Below are 15,407 nucleotides of genomic sequence, written 5' to 3'. Positions count from 1 at the left end.
AAGGGAGACAGTGACAGTGATAGGAGGAGGAGACTGTATTAGTACGGCAAATGAAGGGGACTGTGACTGTGACACAAAGAGATAATGACAATGAATTGGGCTGAATGAGCTAGAAAGAGCAACTGGGAGTGGATGGATATGGGCGACTTAGAGTGATGGAATAGTGTGTGAGTTGCAGTGGGGGAGCTTGTGGGAGTGTGACGTGAGTTGCATGTTAAAAAAAGTGTGAATATATTCACGTGCCAAAATGTTTGGGAATTTTTTGAAGGCGCTGAGGAAAATGTATAGAGATATCTGGTACCCCACTTTTCAGTCAGTCTTCTAAATAAACAGGAACGTATTCACAATTTTCGTGCTCTGATAGGAACATTTTTTTCTGGTCTTTATTCTCCATTGGCACACAGTTTCAAAATAGTTTCATAGTAATTTTTGCCTGTCACTGCCTAAGATCAACTTGGTAATACACATCGAGTATAAGCTTAAAATTTTAAATGCAGTGAAAGCTTGATGCTGAAAACCTATTCAGTAATTCAGGCTTTTCCAACTTTGTTTCTCTTTTTGTGACTGCCCATCTTCACTGTCCTTGAGAATTCTTTTTGTTATATTGTTCATGCTATACAGAATTATTCCATTGTTGTTGCAGTCAATTTGCACTGGAGATAAACTTCACAATGCCATTAGCAAGATGATGATGATGATGATGATGTGTGGTTTGTGGGGTGCTCAACTGTGCGGTTATCAGCGCCCGTACAAATTCCCTACCTTTGCACAGTCCAAACTTGCCACTTTCATGAATCATTGGCAAAATGAACATGGTTTATTATTAACGTAAATATCTTCATTATTTTCGTAGTTCAAGGAGCTGAAAACTTCCTTGATCATCACTGAGAAGAGTTTTGGTGATATAGAATCTTATGTGGTTACTCCTTCAGTTATGAATTTGTCACTATTCTGGTTAAGTGTAATGGAAGTTAGCACACAGAAGTGTATATTGCTTGTATGCTAACACAGGTTCAATTAATGCCTCATTTTTCAGGAATTGTCAGTTTTGTTGAGAGGCATTTCAGACAAAGTGGCAATTCTTGCTTATTACTCCAGTCTGTGACTTTGTTCATAACTTTCAAATCATTTGTTCTGTAGTGACTTCTGAATGGGCAAGGCTTATCTTTAAGCAAGGTGAATGTGGAAGAAGTTGGACATACCCCAAGGCCTAAAGTCATTGCCATAGTCCCCTCAGTCCACTATGCCAATAGTCTTTCACCCACATTGGAATACATATGTTCTAGGAACTATGAAATTGCAGAAGGGCCTCTCATAAACCTAAACTGCAGCTAACGCACAAGGGTGTGAAGAATTTGCCAAAACACATCAGCAGTGCTAAACTTTGACAGTTTTGCAGAGCTATACTCACAACAGTCTCGGTTCAATCCTGAGTACTTCTGGTACTTCTGTCTGTCAGAGCATGAGATCAACATAAGCAGTTTCCATATTCATTACCTTCTAGCAGAGACCTTAAGTCTCCAGTCAAATGATTCAGTAGTGAGTGTGTTGCCAGTAATACATGGTCAAGGAGGTAGCAGACATTCATTTGTTACACTGTCTGCAGTGAGGGTTGGCGTGCACCAGTTTGTGACTGTTGATGATACTTGGCTCCATCATTACATACCAGAGTCAAAATGACAGTCAAAACAATGGACAAATGCTGATGATGATAGTGGATCAATAGAAGGCTAAGACCATTTTGTCACCTGGTACGGTGAGGACCAGTTTCTTGGAATTCCCAATTAAAAATCCTCATAGCTTACTTGGAAAAAGCTAAAACCATAACTGGACCCTATTATGCTTCATTGTTGGAGCATTTGAAATTTACTTTGGCTAAAAAAGACCAAGATTGGCATGCAAAAAAGTACTTTTTCACCAGAATAATGCACAGTCCTGCACGTCAGCGATAACAATGGTAATATTGCGTGAATAGAGCTTTGAATTGGTTCCTTAACCCCCAGTGAATTATTCCTGTCCCCCAAGTTGAAACTTTGGTTTGCTGGGAAGTAATTTTCATCTAATGAGGAAGTGATGGTTGCAGTCAACAATTATTTTTCAGAATTTTACAGTATCTGTTTATATATATATATATATATATATATATATATATATATAAAGAAAGATGATGAGACTTACCAAACAAAAGCGCTGGCAGGTCGATAGACACACAAACAAACACAAATATACACACAAAATTCAAGCTTTCGCAACAAACTGTTGCCTCATCAGGAAAGAGGGAAGGAGAGGGAAAGACGAAAGGATGTGGGTTTTAAGGGAGAGGGTAAGGAGTCATTCCAATCCCGGGAGCGGAAAGACTTACCTTAGGGGGAAAAAAGGACAGGTATACACTCGCACACACACACATATCCATCCACACATACAGACACAAGCAGACATATTTTCATGTCTGCTTGTGTCTGTATGTGTGGATGGATATGTGTGTGTGTGTGTGCGAGTGTATACCTGTCCTTTCTTCCCCCTAAGGTAAGTCTTTCCGCTCCCGGGATTGGAATGACTCCTTACCCTCTCCCTTAAAACCCACATCCTTTCGTCTTTCCCTCTCCTTCCCTCTTTCCTGATGAGGCAACAGTTTGTTGCGAAAGCTTGAATTTTGTGTGTATATTTGTGTTTGTTTGTGTGTCTATCGACCTGCCAGCGCTTTTGTTTGGTAAGTCTCATCATCTTTCTTTTAGATATATTTTTTCCACGTGGAATGTTTCCCTCTGTTATATATATATATATATATATATATATATATATATATATATATATATATATATATATATATATATATATATATATATATATATTGAAAAAGCTGGAGGTTCACTGTACCAAATGTATATCGCTCAAAGGAGACTTAAGCTGAGAAGGAAGATGAGTTGTTTGTGAAACAAACAATTTCCCCCCCCCCTGCTTTTGTACCCGATTTATCAAACCACCCTTGCGTATTGAAATATATATAATGTAGTTTCGGCATTAGTTTGCAGAAGTCACCAGAAGTAGATACCCCATTCTAAATTATATAATTAGGACTCAAACACAAATTTACACAGATAAAATACGCCTGTTTATAAATGCAATAAAATGTCGATGTGTTTGTCATTCATAATAGATTTCTGCAAACATTATAACGAAGAAATGTATAGTAGTATAATGAAAATTTTGCTGTGTAAATCTACTTCAAAAACTGTTGTTTTTCTATGCTACTTGTTTGCTATGTTTTCAGGACGCTCATACTGTATAACATCACATCGTATGTTAATGCAGTGTATTGACAGTCTGGTACAAAAAGTACAAAGTGGTGTCGTTATCAACTTCGAAAAGATTGGACCTGATCCACTGCCTGTTACAAATGAAGGTAATAAGCATTTGTATGCAAATGTGGAAGTGTAAGTAAACAGCTGGTCTGTGATGCTCTCTTAAAAAGTTGCCATGGCTGGAGAACTGGTTTGTGCCCTGCATTAGCTGTGAGAAATGTGATATGAAATGCCTGTACTGGATGGGTAAGAGTGGAGCAGAAGCAGGTATTGGAATGTATGTACTGTATAGGAGTGATAGTAGTAAGGGCAAGATAGATTTCAGAAGTTAACAGGTAGTAAGGGCAAGATAGATTTCAGAAATTAACAGAATGCCACTATGGCTGTGGTATGATGGAAGTTGGGGTGGATATTTCTCTTTACAAAGGATGGTGACACGAACTAGGATATCAAATGTTCCAGTTCAAGGTGGTAGTTTAAACTGCGGAGACAGACAGTGGCAGGGGGAAGGTAGTGTTGCAGCTAGTGGGAATCTGAGTGTGAATGGAGAGTGTCTTTGGGGGGAGCTTTGCGAAAGAAAATAGTGGAGGGGGGGGGGGTGAGATAATAGACAAAGTGGAAATATTGTTGCCGGTTGGAAGATTACAGTTAACTAAGAGATTTCGAATGTAATTAATTCAAATAATTTCTTTTTAAGCTTTATACATATTTGTTGCAGTTATGGAATTGCTGGGACATGTTATGCGTGTGTGTATGCACAAACTTTTTTCTTGTGGTGTAAATTACATTAAGATGTTTCTTTTGAACTGATGTATACACGCTGATTATGCTTGCTCATTAACTGTGGACTGTGACAAATTAATGCTGTGACGCAAGAAACTACACCCATCCAGCTCTCTCCTTAAGTCAGCTTTCACACACTTGCATCTTGGCGTATAATAGTCACATTTATAATATGGTAGAGCCACTAATACACTGGCCACAAGGGTTGAGTGACTGGAAGCAGTCTGTGGGACATTAAAACAATTACTTCCTGTCATACCACAGTGGTCAGTGTATTAGTGGCATCACAAGACTGGAAAAAAAAAGAAATATATACTGAACGTTGTAGCATGTTGTCAGAAACATGAGCTGTATTTGTGGTGATTTGAAAAAGACTCATGTTCACTTGAAATGTTTTTCTCCAACTTAGGTGGTAAATCAGACCAGTCAGACATAATAATGTTAGATGGTGATGGAGACAGTAGGAATGGAATGGAAAAGGATTGGGATAGAGAATATTCATCTCTATCTGAAGAGGAAAGTGCAAACAAAAGTGGAGTAAGTGTAGTTTGTGATTGCATTTAGAGGTTAATTTTTACTGATGATCAAATGAAATTATCTGTGTTAACAGATAGAAATATTTTTATATGTACAATTTATGCTTCATAAAAATGGTCTGTTGTATTATAGGAAATAATTATAAATAATATGAAAGCAGAGCCATGAATCTCTAGTGATAATAGCATTAATCTGAAACAATCAGGATTTTATCCAAATGTTGACTTGCATAGGTTATTTAATAACATTCGTGATACAGCCTTAGAGGAAATTCCAAAGCTGTGTATAATCATTTTAAAGTGTATATAAACCGATAACAGAGATCCAGGAGAGTTAGATGAATATTTTGTGTAATGTTTCCCATTGTGTTTTACATTTTCATAGATAAGGCCGGGGAACAACCTAATGCCCGCACTACCCCCTGCTAACAGCACTGCTTGGCATTCCTGTAGAAGACTGATTTATGTTCCACGGTCTGCTCAGAAGGGATTTGCAGTTGGATTTTGGCCAATACCAGAGTCATTTTGGCCTGATGTTAGTTCTTCAGCACTGGTATGTTTAAGCACATAAATTGAAGTGGGCTAAACTTGTTCTTTCATATTTTATTCAGATTTGTGTTAACATATGTATAAATTGAATGTTGCACAAGTTCTTCACATTATATGTTTTATTTTGCTCTGGCAGCCACCAAGATCTGCTCATCCAAATGTGAAATTTACATGCACTAGTCAAGAACCAATGGCCATAGAAAGCCTTCCATTTGATAAGTATGAATTAGAACCTAGTCCATTGACACAATACATACTAGCTCGGAAGCAGCCAACAATATGCTGGCAGGTAAGTCACTGTTTTTTCCCCCAGTGTTAATTTGCTCTGTGTGGGTCCAGTCACAAGAGTGATGTAATAGTAAAGGATAGCTATAGAAATGACATTGTTAACAAGTTGAAGTTTAGATTGGGGACAATGGCATACTTAGTGTTTTGTGCAGCAATGTTATCAGCGCACACCACAGGGTGTGATGGAAAGGAAAGAGGGTGTTTCAGCCTGCTTAGGTCCAGCCAATGATGGAGCAGAGGACAAACTACATGTTTTGAAGGACTGCTGTCACATTCTCGTGTCAGTATATTGCACGCTCTAAAATCTTCACACAGGAAGAAATGAAGGCTCTTGGAATTCATTACATCTTTAACATCTGCTCCCATCTTCTAAGTGGTGTTCCTCATTTCCTTCACTCAGATGGTGTCAGAGAATAGATTCTTTTGTGGCCATATGTTGTCATGCATCCATTGGCAGTGGCCATATCAAATTAATATTTTGCTATCTATTGCATCAAGAATGGTATCTCTTTCTTGTGTAATTTCTCATATTATGTTGTTTCTGGTGTGTTCCAGTTTGAAGAGGGGACAACTTCTGAGCTGGAAATATAATCTGAAGTATCATGACTTTATTTTTCTCTGAATTGGTTAGCTTTCCACATTTCAGTGCCATATGTGGTGATACTGTTTGTTTACAATTGACTTGTACAGTAAGACTTTCATTCTCTTTGTAATTTTGTCATTCTGTAGCAAGAACTTAAGTCGGTAAACTATCCCTCTTCTTAATGTAATTTTATTTTTGACGTGCCTTGCACTTCTTACATTTGTTGTAAAGGTGATTCCCAAGTAATTTAATGAACATACATTTTTTAGAATCCTGCATCCAAATCTTCTTGGTCATCTTCATCCACTATTCTATCCACATATTCTATCTTTTGTGTTTTTCAGGCCCCATTTTCATATTCTTAGTGCAATTTCTTGCACGTGTTACAGGAGTCCTCTTTGTTTCCTATCATGTCTGGTCATTGGCAAAGAGTAAAGGTAAAAAGTTCTTGTCCTATAGGGATTCCCATTCCATGACATTCCACTTCCAATCTTGCAAAAAAGTCTGTCATAGTGAGCACCCTTGTCTTCTACCCTTATTTATGGAGAATTCTTGAAGTGTTGTTACCTACTTTAACCACACTGTTGCCGCCATTATATAAGCTTCTTATTGCCTGGATGTCCTTAACTACAAACACACAAATTTTGCATCGCTATCCACAATTTACTATTGGGGCTGTGTTATATGCCTTCTGCAGATCAAAAAAGTTTTGTGAACTATTGTTCCCCTTTCCAGCTTCTTTGTAGTGAGGTATTGGGGTGATAGTGCAATTTGGACATCAGCATCCTGCTCTAAACCCATTTTGCTCCCCCAACTATGTTATTTGTGCTTCTATTTTATGCTTTATTGTTTTACCATACAGTTGGACTATTGTACAAATAAAAAATAATAATAATAATTATTATTATTATTATTTAATTTTTGGACTAAAACTGCCATATTTCAGTCTAATGTGATTTCGGGCTAAGCCACACATCAGTCTGTGACTAAAACCAGGTGTTTCAACTTTCACATTCGTTGGCCTCACCAACGCTCAACCAAATTACCACATTCTAGTCTAACCAAGCACAACCACACCCTTGTTATTTCACTCACAGCAATTGAAGCTGTGTCATTGGGTCCTAACCTAACCGCACTAAAGTAATTTGTGGCACATTAGGAAAAACATAAAGTATTTGTGACTACAGTGAAGATGTGAATGATTTCTATATTAGCTCATGAAATTCATTGCCTCATGTCTCGCCTTTCATTGGTTATGTGAAAGTATCAGTCAACTGGCTCCACAAAGCTGACGCATTGCCAACCTATGAGAAGTAGAGAAACACGGCCATTACTGCTGCTGGCCTGAACTAGCCTTTAGCCCTGTTAAGATAATAAAACAGCTATTGCATCTTGAATTAGAAATTATATTAAAGACGGAAAGAACATACAGTTTGTAAGTCATATTTGATTCTGATTGTGAAGGCAACCACATCCTTAATTTAGATTCCATCCACTTTGGACAAGCAGTTTTTATACATTGTGTTGAATCAGCTGGAGTTTCTGACTGCTACATTAATTGCATTTTTTCTAGACATTTCACATTTGCAATCTTGTCTTTCATTGTTTAGTGGGCAGCTCTATATTGCGCTACATGACATTAGGGTGGATGGTACACAACATACAATCAGTTGAGAAATATATTTCTTTGGTTAAAAAAAAATTCAAAAAGTTTCCTGAATGGTGTTCTGTTAACATGTGGAGTAACAGAAATATTCAATGTTTGAAAAAGGATTCACAGTATAAATTAAAATTACTATTCCCATGCTTTCATCAGTTATGAAATTAACTACTCTTTGATATCTCAGGATGTTTGCTATCAAAATCATGTCTTTCAGCAAACTGGCTGACAAAGCTCTCTTCCCCCCCTCCAATTGATCCAGTACCACTTCATAAGCCACACAATCTACCCATATAATCTTCTATGTTCACCACATTGTCAAAGGGTCTGTTTCATTTTTATATTAATCTTGCTCACGCATGTTCATTTCCATATGTCCTACATGAATAATTTCGGAAGAGATTGCCAGACACTAAAATTTTATTTGGTGCAATCTGGCCTGAGCTGCCGGAGTTGTTGGTCATGTGTGCTTGAAGTGCGCTTGCTTGCTTTTGTGTATGAATGGTGATAAAGGCAGTGGTTGAAATCTGTGTGAGAGTGTCTTTCAGTTGTGCCTGTCTCCAACTTGATGTGTCTTCTTTGCAGTAAGTAGCAGTCTTATCTTTACCAACATTATTGTTATTAGATATTAACATAATCCTTGATTCTAGAAATTATTCATTTATTTTCTAGCCTGCATTTTATATTGTGTTTGTTAATTTATCTTGTAAATTTTTTGCAGGTGTTCGTAGCAAACAGCTACAAAAATTCAGAAGTTGGTCATCCATTTGGGTACCTGAAAGCAAGTACACATCTTACATGTGTGAACTTGTTTGTCATGCCTTATAATTACCCAGTATTGTTGCCTTTATTGGACGAGCTAATTAAAGTACATCGAATGAAACCAACAAATGAATGGCGCATACAATTCCAAAGCTACATGCGCACAATGCCTTCGTACTATGCTGGTGTAAGTAACAGAGTTGGTTTTTGTTGTTGTTGCCATTGTAGTGCAGTTCTGTATCAGTTTCTGTCTTTATTTTTATAGTCTTACTTCTTTTGTAATTATCTGTTACCCATTGCAGAGGAAGATAAGTACACTTTTTATGAGGGTTGGTTGATTGGTTGTGTCTTTTGTTCAATGTTCTTATGGTTCTAATGTATTTACTTTTTTCTTTAGCCATTAAGAAGAGCATTAACTCGGATGAATGTACCAGGCAATCTTGTACAGACACTGATTCCAGATACACTAGACAATTCACTTAGTTATAGTGTATTGAATTACTTGAAACGACTAAAGAATCAAGCAAAAATTGAGTTTGATCGACTTTGCAGTGAAGTTGGAAGTAAGGCAGCAAATGTAAATAATAGTGGGAAAGGTCTGTCTTCTCCGTCAGCATCAATAACGGAGGGAATAAGAGTTACCGCTAGATCTTCTCTCAAGAAGGATCTTGTATCACATCCTCTGCTTCAAGGTAATATTTCCAATTAGGTTTACACTAATGGATAAAGTGTCACCATACCAACTGTTTGAACAAGTTGGAAAATGATTTTTTTCCCATAGCAGTGCGTGTTTCACGTAACAAACATTAATAATTCATTGTTGTTGACATGAGGTGAACTCCTATCAGTGTTGAGTAACTGATGCTTACAGTTATTATTTAGTTGGCTTGCTTATAATCACCCAGTTTTGGAATGCAAAATTTGTACTTAAATCCGGTCAGTACTTTATTGCTGAGCTATGAGTTTGTTATATCAATTCCAAAGTAAATAATGCTTCTGAACTATTAAAACAGATAGGCTTACAGTGACAATGTGAAATTTGGAGTATTCATCCAATCTTTCATATTTTCTGTTAGTTTGTTCTCTCTCCAGAGGAAGTATTTTTGCTACATCAATCTTACAGCTAGTGTAATCATTGTTTTGTCAGTTTTTTATTGCCCGTAATTATTGGTTGTATATGATCCCTAGGAAAGATGTTTAATTTAATTTTCATTTTTCTGACTCACCTTTCACAGCTTATTTTATTGGGATATGCTACAGGAAACACGCTTATTTCTCACGGTGGTTTTTTTAAACATGAAGTATGTTATAATGAATATTTGAATCATCTGTAAAGGAAGTGTAGCAACATAATCAGGACAGATCTGCTGTTAGTAGTTGAGCAGCTGAAAGCTAGTGATAGCTAAATTTTACATAGCCTTTTCTGCTAAATCCAGGAGGTGTTCTTTAAAAACTGAAGTAGCTCTTTATTTGGCTTAAGGAACGTGAGTAGAATCCGCTCTGGTCTTGTGCTAATTGATTGGGGAGCGACTGACAGACAGGGAAGGCCATCTTGGTTAGGGCCTAAATAGATGTTCCATAAATTAAGATCAATACAGCTGCAAAAGATATTGGATGGTGGGTTTAGTAAAGTATTTTGTTTTTGTATGTGTGCACATCATCTAGTTTAGTACACAAATGACCCCTTAGTATAATGTAGTCCATATGCTGCTCGTTCTCCTTCATTTTGTGAAAACACAGTGCTTGTCGAATATAACTGTAATGTGTGTCAGTTGTACTAGAATTAGCTCTTCACAGTATTTGGTTCACAGAAGGGTTTCCTGTTTTTTGTCTGTGCTATTTCCAGTAGTTTTAGTATTTTGCGCATAAGTCTTAAAAATTGTGTTTACTCTGAATTACTGCACAATTCCGTAATTGTGCCAATAATTCTCACCTAATGTCTTTTGTGAAAGCACATCTTCCCAGAGGGACTTCGGAGAAGGGAGAACACATTTCAGCATTAGTTATTGTAGTGTGCATTGGCACATACAGTTTTATAAATCTTCAGCTTGTTTGAAACACCTGAAAAAGATTTATGCTTAGAAACTCTTTCCCTGTTCTGTGGGTGCAAAGATTAGTTGCTCTTATTATTTTATCATATTTTACAGATCAGGTAAAATTAGTGGATTCTGTTTCCTAAATGGGGAATCCACAGAAGTACATTTAGCATTTCCAGGCAAAGCGTGTTTTATGATGTCTTTTTTCTGTAGCGTGCGCGCCCTCTCTCTAGAGCATCTTCATCAGGGACCCCCTCTTCCCCTGGATGTGCGGAGTTCTTGCAGGATCCCCCTGCATCGCCACAAAGTCTTCATTTTTGATGTGGTGGTTGATTCTTCTTTTTTTCTTTTATGTCGTCTCGTTGCCCTTCTCAGGTATTTGAAGTCTTCTCTGTTGCCCGTGTGTGCGGGCAGCTGTGCTGGCCCAGGGCGGGCTGACTGTACTTCTCCCGGCGCGGACGGTGCGCCTCACTGTGGCGGCTGTTTGGCGGCTGCTGGTGTGGCCGTCCTCATTGCCTCTGCAACACGCTGCAGCGTGTTGGCATGGTGTGCGACCTTGTCGATCGCCGCAGACAGTGCAGTGACGGCTGCAACCAGGGTTTCTTCTTGCGCTGCAGTTGCAGCGCCTTGCCGTGGCGCAGCAGAGTGACGGGCGGTGGCTGCCGTTTTGCCACTCCTGCCTTCACCCGTTGTTGTGATGTCTTCTTTGCGCATTTTCCCCTTGAGGGAGTCCACGCGCTCGTCCTCGGGTGTGCCCTCACAAGCACGTTTACCGGTGCGGATGTGCCTTCTTCTGTTCCCCGCAGTGGTGGGGGCGTCATTGGCACCTGCAGCTGCCATCGTCGACCTCGCTGTTGCCTGCCGCCTCGCCGGTTTTGCGCCTGGGCGCGAATGGCTGAGGGAGGGGTTGGCAGACTTCTGTGCTTTCTGCCCGCGCTGGTGAGCAACCGCGGCTTTGAATACTTCACAGCCGCGATAGCTCGCCACATGCGGGCCGCCGCAGTTCACACACTTTGGTGTGTGCGTCCTCGGAAGTGGGCAGAGCTTACTTGCATGGGCGCCAGCGCACTTCACAAATGCCTTGGGAAAAGAACAGTGGCGAGCCACGTGTCCCATCCCTTGGCAGTGGAAGCACTGGACCAGTCCTCTCTTCTGCTTGAGGCTCTCCGCGGTGACCGTTGTGTTGGCCACCTTCTTCAGCTCCTAGAGACGCCTGTTCTCTGGTGTATCAGTGGCAGTCACCAGCAGGGAAGGCGACTCTTTGTGACTGACGTGGGACTTGACTCACGTCACGATTCTGACGTGGAAGTAGAGTTCCGCCAACTCTTCTTTCAGCAGGTCAGGCTCAGCCGCCATGGGGAAGCCCTTGACGACTACCTTCAGTAGCCTCTCGGGGATGGCACCGTGCGTGTACCAGTGTAGGCCCTGGTTCGACGCCTCCATCGTCACCTTGATGTAATCCTGCGTGTTGGACACCTGCAGCCATACAAGGTTTCCTGAGGCAGCTCTTAGGGTGAAGTCGGCAGTCGTCCACTGCCTCACGAGCTGTAGGAAGCCCATGTAATCTTTGGCCAACTCAAAGACAATCGTCGGCGGCCGTCGAGGAGACCACCCAGTGGTGGGGACAGTCTCTCCTTCGTCATCAGAGCAGCCATCTTCTGCAGCGGTCATGGGCGCCGTCTGCGAGGACGTTGACTGCTCTGGCATCTCGTCGTCTGCAAGTGCGCCGAAGCGGTTTGCAGTCGATGTGGGAGGCGGGGAATGCGTCACCCTGGGTCTGGCCGCCCGTCGAGATGTGACGGTCGTCCAGGTGGCACCTGCCACGCTGTCATCAGGGATAGCGCGTCTTCTGCCTCCTGTAGTTGAGACAGTAGGCTGCCTCTTCTTCTTGGACGCCTTTTTAGTGCCGTGTTGAGACATGGACATCGGCAGTTTCCGACGCCCGCTGTCAGGGTGCTGCGGTGCGCTGGCTGCCATCCGTTGCTCACTCTTCTCGGGCAAGAGTCACCCAAGTTCATGATAACGTCGTCATCTTCATCCGACTCGAAGTCCATGGTCGATGGCAGAGTCGATAGTCCTGCCTTTACTTCCTCCATTCTCTACAGGAATGTATGAAAATTTATAATGTTTGTTGCACTGCAGGATTAATTATGAAAAACATTTGACTCAGTGCAAGTATTGGAATGGGTAAAGAAAACCAGTTGATTTATAAAGTGAGGAGTAACTGACACACACATGAGAAGATGTTTTCAACCTTATTGTCTCTGTTACACAGCCCAGCACTCCACTCTTCTATCATTTGACTTTATTTTTCTACCTTTTGTTACTGCCTCAGTGGTCCTTCCTCCTCCCCCCCTCCCCCCCCCCTCCTCAATGGTGTCTTTCTGTGTACTGAGTTTCTGTTTGCACCCAGTGTCTCCATCTTCATATTTTTTTCTCCTTCATTTAGTTAAGTTAATATTCCTATTTGCCCTTATGTACACTTAACCTTACAGGAAATTTAATATAAACAGTCATTTACAAGCAAGTTTATTAGTAAATACTCATTGATAATTGAAAAGTCATCAAATTTTTTTCCATGCAACAGAATTATTTTACAAGTTATGTTGCATAATTGCACTGGGTTCACCAAATCTACTATGGAAGAGAGATATTGGGGACAAGGAATGTGTAAAATGGCTCTGTGGGTGTTGTTGGGACATAGGAGAAAATGGATGTGTTTACATAACCTAACATGGTTTTAAGATAATAGAACCAAATTTTGCATTTGAGATAATTATGTTTTGAGGTACATTCTGGAATTTTCTCAAATTTTTCCTCAAAAAAATTGGAAAATTTTTGCAACACATGCTATCACACAAGGAACATTTTCACAAAAATTACTTTACTTATAACTTTCATATTGTGGTAGGTAGTTCTTAGTAATCAGATAAGCAAACATATGGAACAAATTTTTTAATATCAGTTTTAGAGCTCTTAACAATTTATTTTAAAAAATTATGTGTATGAAACAAAACAATTTCAGTTTCACAGAAAAGTAGATAATTTTGACAGAACACACGTAGAAAAAAATTGTAACACAGGAAGTTGTGTTATACTATGAACAAAGTCTGCAGAAAATTTCATTTTTCTGTCTCCAGTGGTTCAGAGGAAAATGTTCCTTATACACCGAAGAATGAAAGTTCCAGGAAATGCACATAAAAGATTTTATAAGTCAAAATTTTGAACATGGCTGAAGCAGCAACTGTTGAAAATCTTCACGGTAAATGATAACAGTCAAACAGTTGTAGGATAAAGATTTATTAAAATCCTTGACCACACTTTCAGTATATCTAAATATACCTTCATCATAAGCAAAAATACTCCTGAACAGGGAGATACCTTCATTAGCAAAAAGGTCAGCAACATAACTGAGATACAAGAAAAAACAAAACAGTTATAGCTTTAAGTACCATGAAAATTACCAAAGTATTACAAGCACAAAAACTTTTAGTCACTTAACCAAATTCACATCCTGCAATGGAGGTGCTTAAAACAATCGTACTAAAAGTGTCGTCAGTAGTTAAAATTAAAATATCACCTCCATCAGTACAGCATATTTATTAAGAGATGGTCAATGCGAACACACATACTGCGTACTATCAGTACTTAGCCTGTGAACTATTGTGAAGAGGGTGTGGAAGCACTAGGGCTCTTAACGTAATATAGTCTGGCTGACTAAAAGCTGGTTTTCTTGTCTGTTGATGCTGGTGAGATGCTCCTTTCCAGTCTTGTTGGGATTTCACGTATTTTTGATGATTGTTGTTCGCAGTTTTTGATTTGTTTGTGTGGTTTAAGTGATTCTGTTATGTTTTTTATTCATGATGACAGATGGTTTCGATTTACTTCAACATTTTGTTAGTTTTCGCTAGTATGTATCCTAGCTTTTAATTTGCACAAGATTCTCACACATAATACTAATGCCCTCTCTCGTTGGATATGTTCCTTAGTGCAAGCTTCACCTGCTTGACACTAGGACACAGGCAAATTGGTGTTCATATTTTCTATTGTATGCAGGTGTTTTAAATGATTCTGATGTGTTTTATTTATTAAGACAGAGGGTTTGAAGGAGCATAACCTTTTAAATTTTGACATGCATGGGTACGTATCCCAGGTTTTAATGTGCGTGAGTGTCTTATGCATACCGCAATTGCCCTCTCTCGTAGAAATGTCTGCCCTAGTGCTTCCACACCCTCTTCACGCTAGTGCACAGGCTAAGTACTGATAGTATGCCATGTTCTCATCGACTATATCTTCATAAATATGCTGTACTGATGGAGGTGATATTTTAATTTTAACTACTAATGATGCCTTTGGCACGATTCTTTTAATCACCTCCACTGCAGGATGTGAATTTACTATGTGACTAAAAGTTTTTGTGCTTGTAATACCGTTCTGATTTTCACCGTTCTTAAAGACGTAAGTGTGCAATTTTTAATTGTTTTCCTCCTCCTTTCAGTTATGTTGCTAAGTTTTTTGCTAATGAAGGTGTCTCCCTGTTCAGGTGTATTTTTGCTTCTGATGAAGGTATATTTAGATATATCGAAATCGTGGTCAATCATTTCAATAAATCTTTATCCTGCAACTGTTCGGATGTTATCATTTACCGTGATGATTTTATAAGGGTTTATACCTTAATGTTGACCATAACCATACCTTTGGTCTTCTTGCTCTTCGTGTACCTGTTTCCGTTTTATCTGATGTTCCTGGCATGCCCTTTTGGCCATATCCTTCACAGTTCAGAACATGCAAGACGCGCCGTATCTATCTTCTTCAACAACTTCTCAGTGAAGCAACCTGCCACAAATCATAGTCCAGCAAGGGTCCTTATTCTTCCAATGTTACCATCATTAAACACTGGACATGCAT

The 15,407-nt window shown here is 39.4% G+C and overlaps 1 protein-coding gene across 1 annotated transcript in view; it reads left to right on the top strand.

The window, feature by feature from the left end:
* Positions 1-15,407, top strand: part of LOC126249188 (integrator complex subunit 6-B) — a 33,898-nt gene that overhangs the window by 11,386 nt on the left and 7,105 nt on the right. The window contains exons 5-10 of the mRNA XM_049950846.1: positions 3,272-3,403; positions 4,495-4,622; positions 5,007-5,174; positions 5,307-5,459; positions 8,423-8,650; positions 8,861-9,155. Of these exons, the coding sequence (XP_049806803.1) occupies positions 3,272-3,403; positions 4,495-4,622; positions 5,007-5,174; positions 5,307-5,459; positions 8,423-8,650; positions 8,861-9,155 (1,104 nt within the window). The remainder of the gene's footprint in view (positions 1-3,271; positions 3,404-4,494; positions 4,623-5,006; positions 5,175-5,306; positions 5,460-8,422; positions 8,651-8,860; positions 9,156-15,407) is intronic.

The sequence above is a fragment of the Schistocerca nitens genome, chromosome 1 (assembly GCF_023898315.1).
Source record: "Schistocerca nitens isolate TAMUIC-IGC-003100 chromosome 1, iqSchNite1.1, whole genome shotgun sequence".
Lineage (NCBI taxonomy): Eukaryota > Metazoa > Arthropoda > Insecta > Orthoptera > Acrididae > Schistocerca > Schistocerca nitens.
Note: the sequence above shows the minus strand (reverse complement) of the source record. Positions and strands in the feature narration are given on the sequence as shown.